Source organism: Peromyscus maniculatus, chromosome 3 (genome assembly GCF_049852395.1).
Source record: "Peromyscus maniculatus bairdii isolate BWxNUB_F1_BW_parent chromosome 3, HU_Pman_BW_mat_3.1, whole genome shotgun sequence".
Taxonomy (NCBI): domain Eukaryota; kingdom Metazoa; phylum Chordata; class Mammalia; order Rodentia; family Cricetidae; genus Peromyscus; species Peromyscus maniculatus.
In genome coordinates this window covers 50,679,140-50,697,230 of record NC_134854.1, presented here as the reverse complement: position 1 = coordinate 50,697,230, position 18,091 = coordinate 50,679,140, and the positions used below count along the sequence as shown (strand labels likewise).

Here is an 18,091-nt window from a genome sequence, read left to right as displayed (position 1 = left end):
GGGTAGTATCAGCTTATGGCTTTTCCTGGATCTGGGTGTTGCCTGCCAGTAAGCCTGTCTCAGAAGCTGTGTCTAGGCCCCTCAGCCTGTTATGGCTGCTGTGAGGTCCAGCTATTGTGGGGCCCCCTTCACACTCTCTAGCTCCCTTCCCTCTGCCTACCTCACAGTGGCCTAGTGTGTCTCAGATTTTGTGGCTGATTCTCCTCTACCCTGCTCTTTCTTCTATGCATCCTGACCTGATCCTCTTCTCCCCGCTTTCGGGGAGCTCAAACTCCCGCTGTTTAATGTAACACAGTACCCCCAGGCGCCACACTCCCTAGCAACCGGTTTGCTTTTCTTTGTTTCATTTACCACTCTCTAAAATGGCCTTACTCCTTTAATTACTTTCTGATTTAGCTCCAAATCGTAAAAGTGTTCGTATTATTTACTGTGCACTTTCCAGAGACGAAGGGCTGGCGATAGATGGCTGGCTGGCTGCGAGACTGAATGAGTGAGTAAGGGAGAGAAAGAGAAGAACCTGAGGGCGGCGGCTGCTCCCAGGTCACCGGAGGGCTCGGCCCCGCCCGGCGGGCGCAGCCCCGCGTCGGAACCCGAGGGCAGCGGTAGCGGTTTCCCCCTGAAGGGAGGAAGAGTTTCGCGAGAGCACACAGGAAAGGCCAGGCGCCGAGCGGCGGGCAGCGGTGAGTTCGGGGAGCGAGCGTGGGCCGCTGGTGTGTGTGGCCCGGGTGTGGGGCGCAGCGGCGGGTTGCTGTGCTGAGCAGGGCGTCCCGGGAACCGGCCTGGCGTCCGGGGATCGGCCGTGCAGTTGCTGGCTGCGGGGCGGCGGGAGGAGGGGACTGGGCCGGTCCGGCGTGGCGCGCGCGCCCGTGGTCCCTGCGACTCAGGTGTGCTGGTTCGAGCCCCAGAGCTGTCCCTAATCTCTGGGCCTCGTCAGTCACGCCCTCCCCTCACTTGGACTGTGGGTACCCCGAAACAAAAACGGAATCGATAGTGTTTGATGGGTGGTTCGGTTCATTCATTCCATTTACTGGGTTCTGCTGATGGAGATGTCGAGAACCTGCCCCAAGGAGCTCTGCTTTAGTGAGAAAATCCTCGTCTTCCTTGTCAGGAGAGGGGCTGCAGTTAGAATTTGGGAGCTCATGGGGTTGAGGATAAACCAGCTTTGAAGGCAAAGATGTGCTGATTTAAACTTGAGATTTTTTTTTTTTAAATTGACGTTAATGAGAATGAAAATTCTGGCTACTGAGAAGGGAATATATACTGCTAATGTAATACATATTTGTAAAGACAACTTAAATACGGAAAAATTTACAGATTTTATTCACAACCCCATCACAGCTGATCTTCACAGCCAAATTTAGTAACCAGGGCAGATGGCGTTTCTTCATTTTACCAGTGAAGAAGTTAATCGACTTACCCAGGGTCTCACTACCTGTGGCAAAGGAAGGATTTGGTTCGGGCACCTCGGCCAGTCCTCTTTGCACACCAGGCCGTCGGGCACCTCGGCCAGTCCTCTTTGCACACCAGGCCGTCGGGCACCTCGGCCAGTCCTCTTTGCACACCAGGCCGCCTGCGTATTTCCCCGTCTTTTAATAATATATGAATCATTTATGACAAAAAGGGAGTTGCATGGGGTAGGGGTGGCGTCTAAAAAGACGGTCCAGTCAGAGTGCTCTCGACTTCCAGTGTTCCTTCCTTCCATGCTGCCCTCCACTTGGATAGTTTTAGCAACCCTCATACTTTGCCTCCACAAGCATGAGTCCCAGTTCTGTAGCTTGTGTCCAGTTTTTCCTATTTCCAAACAGCTAAGTCCAGACATCTGTTTGGGCTCCACTTGAGTGTGCCTGGCGGGTGTAACAGGCTGTAGTCTCCTTAGCTGCACACTGTTTTCCCACAAACCTGCAATATCAATCAAAGGCTTGAGATCAAATTCCGACCTGTTCCCCAAACACACACACACACACACACACACACACACACACACACACACACACACACACACACACACACCTCTCACTTCCTGCAGTCAGCTGGTCACCAAGCACTGCCAGACCAAGACCTCCACATTCTTTGTTGACTCTTGTTCCTCCCTTTAGTTGCCTAGAAATTAGGCAGCCCTCCTCCCCCCATGACTCTTCTCAGCTTTACTTTCAGGTTCTAGCAGTCTGTTTTATATTCTGCTGCTCAAATATGATTTATGTTGTTTATCTGCTAAAAATCTCAAGTTTTTTCCCCCATTGTCTTCAACATAATATCCAAAGCCCTTAGTGCGGACTCAAAGTCTTTTCAGATCTTCCTGCCACCCCCATCTTTTATCTGTAAACTACTGTTTCTCAGAGTCTGGTGTTTTTATCACCTGCATTACAATTATGGTAGTAACTGCTAACTAACTAACTAAAAGTGAGATGATTACTCAGTTCTGGAACAAAGGAAGCTTTGGGGGAAGGGAGGTAATAACCAAGAATACACATTTCCAGCAAATTTTGTGCATTCTAGTAAGGTTTAATAAGGACCCTAAAGGCTGAGAGCCAGTGTTCTAGAAGCTATCCTGTACTTAATACTCTCTTGATGGTGCGTAGGGCATGTTAATCCCCAAAGTGGTCCATTGGCAGTTGAGGAAGCAGTAAGCAGGAAGTTGTCACTGTTCTAACCTGAAGCAGACTTCCTGTATAAGGCCCTCATGTTAGAGGTGCCTGTCTTATGTGTGCAGGAAGTGACTACTTTTATCTCTTAAGATGAAGGGACCCAGAAGGATCTGAACAAACAGACCTTGTTGGTTATTGTCTTTAAGTCATGACACCTTATTCAATCATATTTCTGTACAACTTTCTACTCTTCATCAAATTTAACATATACAGAGGTTTATTTCTGAAGGTTCAGTGTAAAGTAAAACATTAAATAGATTTATATCCTTTCTTTTTGTTGTTTGTTAATATGTTTTGTTTCAGGAGTCTTGGTCTTATTTATGGGTGAGAAGAGAAATTACTTCTTCAGTCTACTACCTTCTTATGTTTTTCAGAACATAATTTGGTATATATGTGTGTGTATGTATATATTTTGTATGTAGCCTTTATACACACACACATATATACATATATATGTATATATATACACATATATATTTGTATATATATGTATACACACACGCACACACACACACACATATAACCTTTGTATACTTGTTTGTTTAGGTTGCCATAACTGGGTGGCTTAAATAACAAAAATTTATTTCTCACCATATGCAAACTGGAAGTATGAACCCAAGATGGTTGTACTGGGTGTGACACACCCTTCTTAGTTTGTTTACAAATGGCTCTCTTGTTGCTGTGTCTTCAGATGGGGGTGGATGGGATGTGGCATCTGGCTGGTGTCTCATCATGGAGAGTTGCTGATCCTATTCATGAGGACAGCATCCTTCTTGCGCCATTATTTCTACCTAATACCATTTCAGTTAGAATTAGGACAGCCACTTAAAAGTTTGGAAGCACAGATGTTCAAGCCATAGCGTATTCCTAACACCTTCCCTTTGTGACTCCTAATCTGTAGGGCTCTGTTTGGCCCCTTCAGGTCCATCCCAGGTAGGCCCATTTTTGTGGACTCCGGTCCTCATCCCCGAACATTTATCTTACTGTGTTGTGACTGTGCTCGTGTGGTTATATTGCACTTAGGGATTTAACTATTATGAGCATGTGAGAGTGGGACTTAACTCTTCCTTGCCCTGTGTATTAATGCAGAGCAGGTGTTATCTGTTAAAGACCTCTTGAATGAGTAAGTATTGAGGGCCAGATGGAGGGAGGTCAAAACTTACATGGGCCTTTGGGACTTTTTCTGTACTAGCCTGGATGGCTTCATTGATGTCTGCAGTGTGGATGTTTCTTCCTAGGGGAGGGGTTTTAACCAAGGGAAGTTAAAGGGAGAAGAACCACAGCAGAAGTGGCGGAGAGAAAACAAGAAAAGGAAGACAGGCGGGAGGGGGAGACCTTAGAGGAATGAATAATAGGATGCTCCATGATTATCTTGGGTAATTTTTTTTTCTTTTCCTGCCTATCAAATCTGTAGGCGAAGATGACTGCATTCTTTAAAACACTTCGAAATCACTGGAAGAAAACTACAGCTGGGCTCTGCTTGCTGACGTGGGGAGGTCACTGGCTCTATGGGAAGCACTGGTAAGTACTGACACCCCCCCCTCCATCTCCATCCCACCAAAAACCATCCAAAGGGCCTGGCTGAAATTTTGTTCAGCTGCATGTCTCTATAAAATATGGTAGTTAAACAAAGTTATTCAAATAAAAAAGACAAACACTTCTTGTAACCTGACCTATATAATTAACTATACGACTTACACATCAATGCATGTGGTTAGTGAGGTTTGAAAGAAAGCAGTTTTTACTCACTTTATTTGTTATTGAAGTGATCAGGACCCATTCTAGACAGAAGAAAGTCCTCTTCCAAGTAAGTAGTAAATTGAAATTGAAACTTGTGTATCTTCTTGGGATGATTGTCCAGTTTTTCTCTACGATGGTCTCTATCTGTCACCCCTTGGTTGCTGGATATTTATTGGCTCTGCTTTCTCCATCCCCTGTGACCATCTTCATCTATTTCATTAGCCTGGGTTAGTTTAAAGGAGATCACAACTTAGCACCCTTTGTGTTTAAATAAGGAATTCAGTATAATCATGTGTTATATCAGCCTTCAGATGTAGCAGGAGAAGAAAGTAACACATCTTCTGTTCTGGCTTTAGGTGGTAAGATTTACATAAACAGTTTTTTTAGACAGCCAATATAATTGTAGTCTTTAAGTGACCAAGTGCTACGTCTTATGTGTACCAGCACAGAAATCCAGATATATTTGATATTGCTTTGCTAAACAGGGAAGGGTTAGGAATTATATTGGAAAAGAGATCCACACTTGATACTTCTATAAATGTTCTCAGTTTACTGCTGGCAAAAACCTTGACACTGTAGTGTGTGGTATGATATTTTGCAGCTGAGTGGTTCTTCCCTTGCAAGTATTCTCAGAGCTAAGCACCAAATTCTGTTAGCTACTGTCCACAGTAGGTAATAAAAGGTAAGAAGTAAGGTAAGAAAAGAGTTAACAGACCTTTCCTCTCGTTTCTAACCTGGCCCCTCGGGAGCCTGTACTGCCTTTGCAGGACACTGTAAGGCACACAATGACCCCCAGCTCATTGGGGGTCTCCCCCGTTCCCACTAGGTGAAGATCTGAAGAGCTCACTTGTCTTCAGAGGTCCTCTGATACTCCCTGAAGTCTGGGATTACAGATGTCACACTGGCATTTCACATGAGTGCTAGAGTTCCATAGTTAGGTCCTCATGCTTACAGGAATGCACATTACCAACTGAGCCATCTCCTCAGTCCTTGTCTGAGCTTTTAGTTATCACATCCAAGAAATTATTGCCAAATCCAATGGCATTACGCTTTCCCCTAGGTTTGCTTCTAGGAGCTTCATAGTTTTAGGTCACATTTAGGGCGTTATATTTAATTTTGTATATGATATAATGCTAAGATATAGCTTCACTGTTTTGCATGTGGGTATCTGGGCTGGCACCATTTGTAGAATTCTCTGTTGCGTGGTCTTGGGACTTTTGTAGCCAGAGGTTTCCTGTGTCCCGACCTGCCAGTAGTTGGGACAAATCTCTCCCACTCACGTCCCGCAAGTAAACACACAAAGGCTTATATTAATTATAACTGCATGGCCATGGCTCAAGCCTTTTGATAGCGAGCTCTTGTATCTTAAATTAGCCCATAACTATTAATCTATGTATTGACACATGTTCCATGGCTTTACCTGCGACCTATTACATGTTGCTCCTTGGGCAGCTTGCTGGTGTCTCTCCCCACCTTCTTCCTCTCTCTCTTTGAATTTCCCACCTGCCTCTAAGCTGACTTGCCATAGGCCAGATAGCTTTATTTATCAACCAATCAGAGCAACACGTATTATATAGTTTTTCTTATATTAGTTATAACTTTATTTTTTATTTTTTTTAAATTTTTATTAGACAAGAAAAGGGGAAATGTGGTGCTATTTTATTTGTGCTGAAGTGTGGTGATATTTTATTTGTGCATTACTAAATAAAGCTTGCCTGGAGATCAGGGGGAAAGGGCCAGCTATTTTAAGTAAACAAAGAAGTCAGGCAGCACCCGCCCATAATCCTATCACTTAGCAGGCAGGATCTCTGTGTGTTCAAGGCCACACTAGGGAACAGAGCCAAGGATGGTGACACATGCCTTCAATCCCAGTACCAACCATAGAGGCCTGGAGGTTTGGACAGACAGACAGTGACAGAGCGGTGTAGGAAGAGGAAGTGAGGTAGCTGGGCTAAGATAGCCAATGAGAGGGCAGAACAGCAAGGCAATAAAGGCGTGGATAGACAGGAAGTAATGTGCATTTGGAAGCTGCAGAGTTGGTGAGGTAAGATTGGCTGGTGGCTTTCCCTATTTCTCTGATTGAAGGCTTTCACCCCTATATTTGGCTCATGTTTTTTTTGTTTAATAAGTCCTTTTAGAAATTTGTCTGCAGACTTTTGTTGAAGATATTTTGACCATGTACAATGGAGCTTTATCTCTAGGTTTTCTGTTCTATTCCATGTACCTGTGTAACTATCTGTATGCCAAAACCACGTTTTGATTACTATAGCCTTGCAAGAAATTGTGAAATTACGAAGTGAGAAGCTTCCAACTTTGTTCTTTTTCTAGATTATTTTGGCCATTCAGGCTATTTGAGATTTCATATTGATTCTGAGGTGGCTTTTACCTATTTCTGCAAAAAGTGCCTTTGGGATTTTGACAGGGATTGAATGAAATTGGTAGACTGCTGTGTGTTGTGGCCATTTTAACAGCATTGTCTTCCAATCCTTGAGCATGTGATGTCTTTCTGTCTGTTTTGTGTGTTTTAGTGAACACATCTCTTACCTGCTTAAATTTATTTGTAAGTAGTTATTCTTTTTGGTCTTCTTGGTGATTGATTTCTTGGTTTCCTTTATGCATTGTTCAATCTGTGTATGGCAGTGCAGCTTGCTTTGTTAATGCTTTTTCTGTCTGACAGCTTTGCTGAAGTTGTCTTACGGTTCTAACACTTTTTCTGTGTTTGGGTGTAACATTCTGGTGTTCTATATAAAAGATCATGTCATCCGTAAACAGAGATAGTTTTCATCTTCCTTTCCTGTTTAGATGCATTTTATTTCTTCCTCCTCCTCCTCTTCCCTTCTTTTCTTTCTCCCTCAATCCTCAACTCCAGGCTGGCTTAGGATCTCCCTGCCTCAGCCTCCCAAGTGCTGGGATTATAGTATGTGCCACCACCTAGCACTTGCAGTTTATTTTTCTCCCATACTTGGTCTGACTCGGTTCTCCTTTTATCTGTACTGGCTGGCCTTGCAGTCTCACGTGCCCCGCCTAGACACGTTTCCCTCTCGTCTATGCCTTCCAGACTCCTGCTTCTCCCTCGCTCCCTTTCTCTCTTTGCCACTCCCCTTCTTCTTCTTTTTTTTTTTGGTTTTTCGAGACAGGGTTTCTCTGCGTAGCTTTGCACCTTTCCTGGAGCTCACTTGGTAGCCCAGGCTGGCCTCGAACTCACAGAGATCGGCCTGGCTCTGCCTCCTGAGTGCTGGGATTAAAGGCGTGTGTCACCACCGCCCGGCTTGCCACTCCCCTTCTTGCCACTCCCCTTCTTGTCCTTAGTGACCCCTTCTTTCAAGCCTGAGGGGAGAGTTCTCTGCCCCAGGCTGTCTTCTTATGTCGTGCCCTCCTGTGATGATCCCACCTGCTCATCTGTCTTCTGTTACAACTCTGGCCGTCCAGACCCAGGGTTTTGTTTGTCTCTATAAAGACCTCTTCTGAGCTCCACACCCCAGTGTATGTTCAGGTGCTGTGTTGGCTTGAATGGGATGCCCCCATAATCTTGTGGCATTTGACACTTGATCCCCAGTTGGTGGTGCCGTTTGGGAGGTGTGGCCTTGCTGACTACATCAGTGGGGTGGGGTTTGAGGTTTGAAAGACTCACACCATTCCTAGTTTGCTGTCTCTGCCTCCTGCAGTGGGTGAGGGTGTGAGTCAGCTCCCTTCTTCTGCCACCGTGTCTTTGTTCTCCTTAGGAACTCTCAACCTCTGGAACCATAAGCCCAGATTAACTCTTCTTCCATAAGTTACATTGGCCCGGGGTTTTATCATGGCAACAGAAAAGTAGCCAATGCAAGTACTTATCTTAGGATGCTTCACAGGTATTTCTGGCCCAGCATCCTAAAAACAAAATCTCCTTGCCCAACCTGCTCCTCGGTTATTGGTATTACTCACTATTAATTTTATTTCCCTAGATATTTGGACATCCTCTGTTCCTCCTTACCCACGTTTCTCATATCCTGTGCATAGATTCTAGATGATTTTAGGGTTTCCTAATGTGTTCTGTTTCTTTTGTCTGTCCCCACCATCTCCATCCTCATCCACATGCCCTCCTTTCTTGTGCAGATTCTTCCTAGCTCCCTAGCTTTTTGACTGTTTCTGTTTGCACACCTTTACCATGCTGTTGTTCTGTAAGTGAAGATTGCTGTTGCTTTTAGACTCAAATCCCAAATTCTTACCAGCTGTGCATGAACTTGACCTCAGCTGTATACATCTTGTTGTACTCTACATTTTAGTATTCGGCCTTCAGGTCTTCATATGGCGTTCTTTTCTGGGCTACTGAAGTTTCTCCAAGTCTCAATCTTTTCAAAGAGATCTTCCCCATCTAATCTTAGGTAATCTTCCTGCCTTTTCTGTGAACTCTTCCTGTCCAAAACACTCATTGCTCTTGTAGGGCCAGTGAGGTGGCTCAGTGGGTAGAGTGCTTGCTGTGAAAACACAAGGATCTGATTTGGGATCCCAGCACCCACATAAAAGGTAGATATGGCAGTGTGCATCCGTAACCCCATCTTTGGAGTTGTGGAGATGGGACAGTCCCTTGGGCTTATTGGCTAGCCAGTGTAGTCAAGACTGTGAGTTCCAGGTTCTCTGAGAGACCCTGTCTCCAGCAAAGAAGTAGAGTGATAGAGGAAGACACCCAATATCAACCTCTATCCTCTGCAAGTACAGGTGTACAGGTGAACACACCTATTCATAGTGCACCCCCCCACACATACACACACACACACACACACACACACACACAAATAAGTAAAATCACTCATTGCTATTGTGATGATTTTTTTTCTGCTTGTGTCTTCTCTTATCCTAATACTATATAGACTTTGTCTTGCATAATATTATCCTGAAGCCCCTGCACATAGAAGGGACTCAATGCACATTTTGTTTATGGGAGAGGATGAAAGGATGGGATTCAGAAGCAAAGCAAAGTATTAACTCCATCTTCTGAACTCGCACATCTAGGCTGCTGAATTCCCCTAAAACGAGTAATGCACTCCATCTCTAGTCAGGCTCCCCTTCCTTTTTTTCACAAATGTGCCTTGAAATATTCATGAATTTCTGTTTCATCTTCTGCCTTCTCTATACTCAGACAACCTTAACTCCCATTTTAAAGAGAAAATTACAGAACACAGGCCAGTTATCCACATGCACACTTGTGTTCTCTCCTTCACTGGGTGGGGCAGCCGGCCTGCTGCCCAATGCCAGTCACTCCGCCTCTCCTTTGTGCCTGCCCCTCATTGTCTGTTCCTTCATCTGTGTCCTTAATCTCAGACTTTCCTTTCCTTGTTCATCAAAATCATGCCCAACTTAAAACACGTCTTCATTCAAGTGACAATTCCCTTTGTTTACTGCCCTACCTATCTTTCCATTTATACTCGTTTTTAAAGTTTACTTCTTAACCTTTTCTGCCACTTGAAAGCCAGGTTAGTAGAATTTGGTTTATATTCCATCATTGAATGGAGCATGCTCTGTGCAAAGTCATAAATAGCCTTAGCTGAATGAGTACTTTTCAGCCTTTATCTGGCTCATTCAGTTGTCTTTGATCTTTTCCAGTTACTTTCAGGCTGTCCTTTTATTTTGTTTCATTCTGGTGTTCTCCAGACTCCATCCTTACTTGGCATATTTTGTAAGTGACCCCTAATGCCATGGCTGTTCTCAGGTAAGAGATAGAGTTTCTTTAGACATTCATCTTCTCTTGACATTCCATGTAAATAGAAGGGGTGGGGGGCATTCACAGCAGGTCTGGGGGCAAAAACATATTTTAATTTATTTTATCTGCCTGTAATTCATTTTTATTGCCTCCTCTTATGAATCTTTTGACATCATATATTTATTTGTAGGCTTTATTCCATTGTTTATAGTATTTATAAAATCTTCTCCTCTGAGAATTCCTTCTATTTTCTCCCTTCTCCCAAGTTTCAAAGGAGAAAGTAATTTTTTTTTTTTTTTGAGATTTCTCCTGTATAATTTTCCTGCTGTAGTTGGCAGAGCAGCAGGGGTGGCTCTCGCTGCCGCTCTGTGAGAGCAATTGAAGAGAAGGAAATGACCCCGTGTGCCGAGAGGAAAGAGAGTTTAAGTAGTGCTCATTCCTCTCCAACTGCTCTTACCGAGCCTTCTGGGATCCCTGGGGAAGATTCTGTTCCAGGCTGCTAGTTCATCATGTCAGCCATTTACCTGCAATAGTCTTTCATGCTTTTCTAGCCCTTTTAGTAGCAAAGAGCCTGCTGATGAAAAAGTAGCAGCAGAAAGGAGGCAGTAGAGTATGGAAGTTGTCACCGGGGTCAGACAGCAGTGAGATAGCCTGGCAGTATGACCTTGGGCTTTTGAAGCTGGACGGACATTCTTTAACTGTGGAATGGGCATAGAAGTATCTTACTGGGTCATTGAAGGGTTGAATAAGATAACTGCAGGACTCTAGCTTAGTGTATTCTGGACATGAGTTCAAGTAACGGCTCTGAATAATTTGATGTAATGACTGCTCAGTACTTGGAGAGCTGGAACAGTGTTGATGTAATGACTACTCAGTACTTGGAGAGCTGGAACAGTGTTGATGGTATTTGGGCAGTGGATGACATGAGAGATGTCCAGTGGGCAGGAAGACAAGGACCTGCTGGGTGATTGAGTAAGATCTGAGCCCTTCTCTATCTCTCTGTCCATGTGTAATGAGACAGTCTGAAAAAGACTAGTTTGAAATCTAATGTAGGGGCTGAAGAGATGGCTCTGTGGTTCAGAGTACTTGCTGCTCTTCTAGAGGACATCAGTTTGTTTGCCAGCACCTACATAGTCTCTCATAATCCCCTGTAACTCCATTCTCAGGAGGATCTGATACCTTCTTCTGGCCTCTGTGGGCACCACAAATGTACATGGTACACATACATGCATGCAGGTAACTCACACCTACACATAAAATACGTATAAGATGAAGGTAAACTTCATATGGCATAACTTCAGAACAATAGGGCACAGCCATTAAGACCAGCGAGACATGCCGGAACCCCTGCTCATCTGACTCAAGCCCGTACTGTTCTGTCACACTGGAGACCTTGTCCTTACTTACTCTGCCTTTGGTCTGTCTCACTGTGTTTGGTCATTGAGCCTTGTCACCACTTTTCAGCTAACCCCTTTGGCTCAGCGATTGACAATGGTTCTAACCCTGCTTCCTTCTGGCCCCCACTTCTCAGTTTACACAGTATCACTTGAGGAGGCAGGTATCCTGCTGTTGGTAATGTTATGAGTGATCAGGGGATTTGGATGCAATCACCAAGCTATTGAGAAGGATCACTTCTCAGAGTCCCCTATGGTAGAATAGTTAAGGCTCTAGAGCTGGACAATGTGGGATTGAACTTCAACTTTATATTTATTGGCAATGTCTTAGTTACTATTCTGTTGCCATGAAGAGACACCATGACCAAGGCAGCTTATAAAAGAAAGCATTTAATTTGGCACTTGCTTATAGTTTCAGAGGGTTAGTCCATGACTGTCATGGTATTGAGCATGGTGGCAAGCAGGCAGACTGGCAATGGCATGGGCTTTTGAAACCTCAAAGCCCACCCTCAGTGACACACCTCCTCCAACAGGGCCACACCTAATCCTTCCTAGACAGTCCACCAACTGGGAGACAAACATTCAGATATATGAGCCTATGGGGCCATTCTCATTCAAACCACCACAAGCAGGGAAGCCCTAGGTAACTTTACATCTCCAGGTTTGGATTCTCTGCCTATAAACTGGAGATAGTAGACAGTAATGGTACCCATCTCTATGGGTTGTTGTACAGAGCTTTCTTAGACTGCTCCTTGGTACAAAGAACATTAACAGAAACAACACATCCTTTGGTTTTTTCCTCAGGTGGGAAACCTAAGAAAGATGTCATTTGAGTTGGGCCTTGAGGACGTAGTGGCGCAGTGTTCTAGGAGTGGTCAGTTGCTCAAGCATAGGCAGGAAATGGCAGTGTAGTGGATTTGTGGAGACTGGTAAAGAATGATACGAAGGGATGGGGAAATGGATGGGATGAAGATGCATGATATGAAAGGCACAAAAAATAAGTAAAAAGTGAAAAAAAAAAGAGAATGTGACTGAAGTTGCGTGTTTCATCAGACTCGGGAAAAGCCAGGTTGCAGGAGGCTTTGCATGTAGGATACCTGTGTTTGAGTACAATAAGATCTTAAGGGGAGAAGGATATTATGAACAAGGTAACATTCTAGGAGTTTAACTTAGCCTCCTGTGCAGGGCACATTTCAGAAGTTGACCTCAAAGCTACTAATGGCCTAAAAGAGAGGGTTGATGAGGAAAGGAAGACAATGAGCGGATGTGAAGCTGTGGTTCTGGGACTAATAAAGCGTGGAAGGCATGTCGGTGTCTCTGGTTTCAGTGTTGCTCCCTGTCAGCTGCACAGCCTTGTCAAGTTACTTAAGCCACTTAACTGAGCCTCAGTCCCTTGTCCCCACAGGAGGCGTAATTATACGTGTTTAGCAGGTGAGTTGCAAGGACTGAATGAGGAGGTGTGGGTCAAGTGCCCTATACTGTGCTTAAATTTAGCTCTCTGCAGATGCTGGCTGTTGTTATTGCTAGGTGATTGACTGGGTGTTTGGCTGAGGCAGAGGAACATAGGAGAAATCACTTGATGGCTTCAAGACTGGTATAATTGGTGATGCAGAAAGAAAGAAGTTACCAGGGAGAATTGGTTTGACAAAGAGGATATATTTTCTATTTTAGGCACTGAGGAGTTTGAGACCCTGACAGGATAGGCAAGGGGAATGTGTTAGCTTCCAGGGGTAAATTATGCATGAGCCACACTTGATAGGCTTTTGGTGGAGATTATGGTTTCAGGAATGTCTTGTGCTTTGGTTCCCAGTCTCTCTGGATGTCTGGAAGCAGACATTTCACCCTGATACCCGTCCAGAGATGCCTCTGACTCTGCAGCGGTTGTCTGGGATCTGGCTGCCTCCTCTGCAGCAGCTGCCTTACCAGTGGCTGGTGGTAGGAGGTTTATTCCCCTTCATAGCTTCTCTTTGTTTCAGACTTCGTTGAAACTTTGATAAAGCAGTTTGTTTTGCTTTTTAGTCATTTCAAAGTTCATTCTGCATCAACCCCCCACCCCCACCCCTGTGCACAGGCTGAGGCTGAAATTGGGGTTTTAATCGGTGCTATTTAAAGAAGCTCGTTTGTGGGCAATTAAATAACATGCTTGTCAGCCCAGATTTGATAGGGAATAAGGGAACTTCTTTTAAACTTTTAAATACAATGAAGTTTAATTATATTCCCTTTCTTTCCAAGTCCTTTTGTTAGATTATGTGGAAAACAGATTTCTTCCTTTAAAAAAAATATCAGTATCTGTACTTTCCTGTATCTAAGATGGAAGACAGGAGGTATATTTAACTTTTTTTTTTTTTTTTTTTTTTTTGGTTTTTTGAGACAGGGTTTCTCTGTGTAGCTTTGCGCCTTTCCTGGAACTCGCTTTGGAGACCAGGCTGGCCTTGAACTCACAGAGATCTGCCTGCCTCTGCCTCCTGAGTGCTGGGATTAAAGGTGTGCACCACCACCACCACCACCACCACCACCACCACCACCACCACCACCACCACCACCACCACCGCCCGGCAATTGGGGCAATTTTTATGTTAGTGGTTTTACTTGTTCCAAGGCCTGTTCAAAAGTAATCCTAGCTGATGCTGAAAACAGCTCTTCTCTAGGTAGTAACCAACATTTCAAATGTATCATGTTTTCAGACAGCAGAACACTAATATTAGTAGCTACTAAGTTAGGTGTTTTCAGGTAGAAGTTGTCCAGATCTGCTGTGTAGCTTTGAGCCCAAGTGAATACCCTCTCATGGGGGATGTTTATAGAGCGTTAGGTTTTCTCTCGACCTATACATTCTTGAATACCTTCATAAACTCTGTGTAATACTCTGTCTTCTCTTTTTCTCTAGACTTGAGTACTTCGTACATAACTGAGACTATATGTATCTACTTTCAATGACGCTTGCCAATGTATAATGATGGTCATTGGAATCTAGAGAGCTAGTGTTTCGGTTGCCTCGTAAAATGAATGATACATTTGTATGGGAAAAAAATCTGGAATAAGGTGTTTAAATTGGTAAAAATGAATGGATTAAAAAAAAATAAGAAAACAGAAGTGAATGAACCATGAAAGAATGTCTTCTTAGAATTAGACAGGCGATAGATGGTATTTCCTGCCAAGGCTGACAGCCTAAGTTTGATTCACGGGACCCACTTGATGGGAAGAGAACTGACACCTGAGAGTTGTCCTGTGACCTCCACACATGCTGTGGTATATGTCACACACACACACACACACACACACACACACACACACACACACACACACACACACACAAATAAATGTATAATTAAAAATGAATTAGTAGAAATCTTAAAAAAAAAAAAAAGCTAGAGGGCGAAGAATGTTCTCTGACGGCAGCTGAAGGGTTCCCTAATGGTGGTACAGTGTGGACCTCACAGAAATGTAGCTCCCAGTCAGAGATGAAGCTTTTCCACAGTTAGAGAACTCTGTCTGCTAACTTGTGCTTCTGTGACTATCAGAACAGTGGGGTAGGAAGAGACGTTGGTATCTGGTAAAGACTTGAGTCTAGAATAAAAGAGAGAAAGTGGAGTAATTTCATACTCTGAGGAATGAAAAAGGTTCCAGGATAAAGACTTCCCCCTTCTCTTTCTCTTGGTCGATGGATAGGTGTGTGTGGGCATAGCTTGTAGAACCATCTTCTGGTTAATGAAGAGTCCCACAGAGCAGGCTCACAGGACAGCTTAGTCACCAGAGAGAACCCCTCAACGATGCCATCTTTTGTTAAATAATGTCCTATCCTGAGCTGGAAGGGAAGCAGGCTGTGAGGAGGAAACCTGAGAAACCAGGACACTTGAAATATCATAAGTAATAGCTTGTTCTGCACAAGTGTAGACAAGTGCTGTGATCTGATAATAAGACTGGGAAAGGTGTTTTGGGGATTTCTCATTTCAGAGTATGAACGAAAAGGAGCCAAATGAGAGCTGTTCAGAGCAGCCTTTAGATTTTGTTAGAGTTGAGGCCTTCCTGTCTTGGGTAGAGGTCGAGTCTTTGCCTGATAAATACTATTGAATTATTAAAGGGTGGGGATAGATTTGTGGGCTTTTTCCTGAGCCCACTAGCAAGAAGGACTGTAATAGCGCTCTAGTACCAGTGTAGCAAGAAAAGTGTAGAGTGGGTGACCGATGGGCAGTGGGCAGGGCTTTGTCAGTGCCTTTCTCCGAGAATGTCTGTAGAAAGCAGGTGGAGGGCTGGAGAGATGGCTCAGAGGTTAAGAGCACTGACTGCTCTTCCAGAGGTCCTGAGTTCAATTCCCAGCAACCACATGGTGGCTCACAACCATCTGTAATGAGATTTGGTGCCCTCTTCTGGTCATACATGCTGTATACAAAATAAATAAATAAATCTTAAAAAAAAAAACTTAAAAAAAAAAAAAGAAAGCAGGTGGAGTGTCGGAGGAGCCACACATGCTGAGGAGCAGGGTGTTTCAGTTCCAGTGCTAAGCCCCCAGTCCCTTTCTAACAGTGTGCCTGTCCCCAGGCCAGAGGTTTCCTCAAACTAGGTCAATTAGTCATTTCCTAGGAGCTCAAAGGAGTTGAGAAAACAGCTTAAGTACACATCCAGACTCTTTTGGGGCCTAGAGACTGAGGTTGGGTCTCTCTCTATGTTCTCTTTGTATGTCATTACCAAGATGGGAATCACTGCCGTAGAAGTCTGTTACTAGTGGAGTGATGCCGTCCCGGTTGATTGATGGGGCTTGGGATGTATGGAGGGAAATTGTAATGCGATGTGCTAGATCGTGTCTAAGAACTCTTTCAACCTTAAAATCCCAGATTGCTAGGAAATGGGCCATGGGTTTGGACACCTTTGACAAAAGTATTTATTTGCTCTGGCTGCAAATATTTATTTGTTTGACTTTTGTGCTTTGTCAAAGAAACACAGGTAGTAAAAGCAAGGATTGTAGACCTAAACCTGTCAGTATGCAGGAATCACGTTTTGACAGTGAGCAAATTCAGGACTCTGGGTTGAATCACAAGTCTCATTCAGTAAAGAAGGTTCACACATTTTGGCAAAGGTTTGTAGGGAGTGTTTAGTTCATTGTTGAATATCCTCCTGCCGGCTCGTTCCTCGTTCCTCTGGGTATAGCTGTTGTGTTAAATTCATTGTGTTCTATGAACTTTATATATATATATATATCTTCTCTCCCTTCTATTTTAGCAAATAATAATTTTTTTGTTTTTGTTTTTTCGAGACAGGGTTTCTCTGTGTAGCCCTAGCTGTCCTGCAACTTGCTCTGTAGACCAGGCTGGCTTTGAATTCACAGAGATCCACCTGCCTCTGCCTTCTAAGTGCTGGGATTAAAGGTGTGCTCCACAACTGCCCAGCTGCAAATAATAATTCTTGGAGAATTGCTTTTGGCTTGCTTTATATTGTTATTTCAAAATGTCTCTTCCATTACTGAATTAAGCCACCAACTAAAAAGTTGCTTCACTTTTCACTAGCCCAGGAGGCTGCCATGTACACATTTTCTGGTAGTTTGTTAACTTTCTTGTTCTTTACCCATTTTCACTGAGCATCATGACTGTGATGGATCTGATGCCAACCATTGTCCGTGTGGCTCCTTTTCATTTTATGGCATTGAAATGCAGACAGTTGCCACTTAGTATATTACTATCAATAGAATGTTTTTCTCCTTTATGTTTTCAGGACTTTAGGGAACTTTCTCATTTTGTGCTTGAGAGAGTTGAGAAGATGTAAATTTTCTTGGTGTCCATTATAGGGAGGTCCAGGAACAAGGAAAGATGATGTCCATAAAAACAGAAATGTTAGAGTGCAGGGTTCCATATCCTTTCACGAATCTTTAACATTTGGATTGTCACCTTGGTGTTCTAACCTGTCACACTGACTTTAGGAGGGAAAGATTGAACATTCTTCCCAGTAGGCTGTACTTCCTTTGCTGGGTCAAAGGTCTGTCTCTTAGGCAGAAGTGTGTGGTCACTGTTTTCTCACATGTAGCAGAGGCCCCTGCAGCAGTATTTCCCTGTTTGGGAAGGGGCTGAAATGTGTAATTGGAAACCCTCTGTAGTCACTCTCTAAGATTCACTTTTAGCTTGGCTGTCGTTTTTTTCCTATCCCTCCTTCTCCATCGACAACCAGTGAGCACAGCCCCTGGCAATGTGATAACTAATTATTTCAGGAAGCCTGAGTAAATCGCCATGGTTGCTGTAAACATCTAAACTTGAAATCTGTTTTGTGCAAAGCAAAGACAGTGTTTGCATGTACCAAGGGAAAACTGGTGGTAGAAATTGCTGAACAATTTGCCTCTAACTGTAGTGGGAAATATCCTTTTTGGGAAATAAGATGGATCAATGTAATTCTTCTCCCCATGTAAAGCTGTTATTGAAGTAACAACTTATCTTATTTTGCAGTCCTAAAGTAATAAATAAAACATTTATGGCTTGGAATAAATTGAGAGCATCCTATTACCTGTAGTAGCAGGCAAGTTCATATTTTTTTTAAAGCCTCAGGCAGTAACATCAGCAGACTTTTTTTTCTTCCTTATTTTCTAATCCAGAAGCTTCTATTTCTTTCTGTCAGAGAGCTTCCATTTTGGTTCTGAGTAGCTAGCTCTTCAGGGA

At 43.7% G+C, this 18,091-nt stretch overlaps 1 protein-coding gene across 3 annotated transcripts in view; it reads left to right on the top strand.

The window, feature by feature from the left end:
• The first annotated feature begins 443 nt into the window (after nucleotides 1–443).
• Nucleotides 444–18,091, top strand: part of Agk (acylglycerol kinase) — a 77,409-nt gene continuing 59,761 nt past the window's right edge. Inside the window, exons 1-2 of one of the 3 annotated variants that reach the window (XM_006997082.3) lie at nucleotides 444–680; nucleotides 4,060–4,166. In XM_006997082.3, the coding sequence (XP_006997144.1) occupies nucleotides 4,066–4,166 (101 nt within the window). In that variant the 5' untranslated portion in view covers nucleotides 444–680; nucleotides 4,060–4,065. Of the gene's footprint in view, nucleotides 885–4,059; nucleotides 4,167–18,091 lie in introns of all 3 variants that reach the window. The other 2 variants (XM_042273104.2, XM_076566447.1) reach the window with 2 other exon arrangements.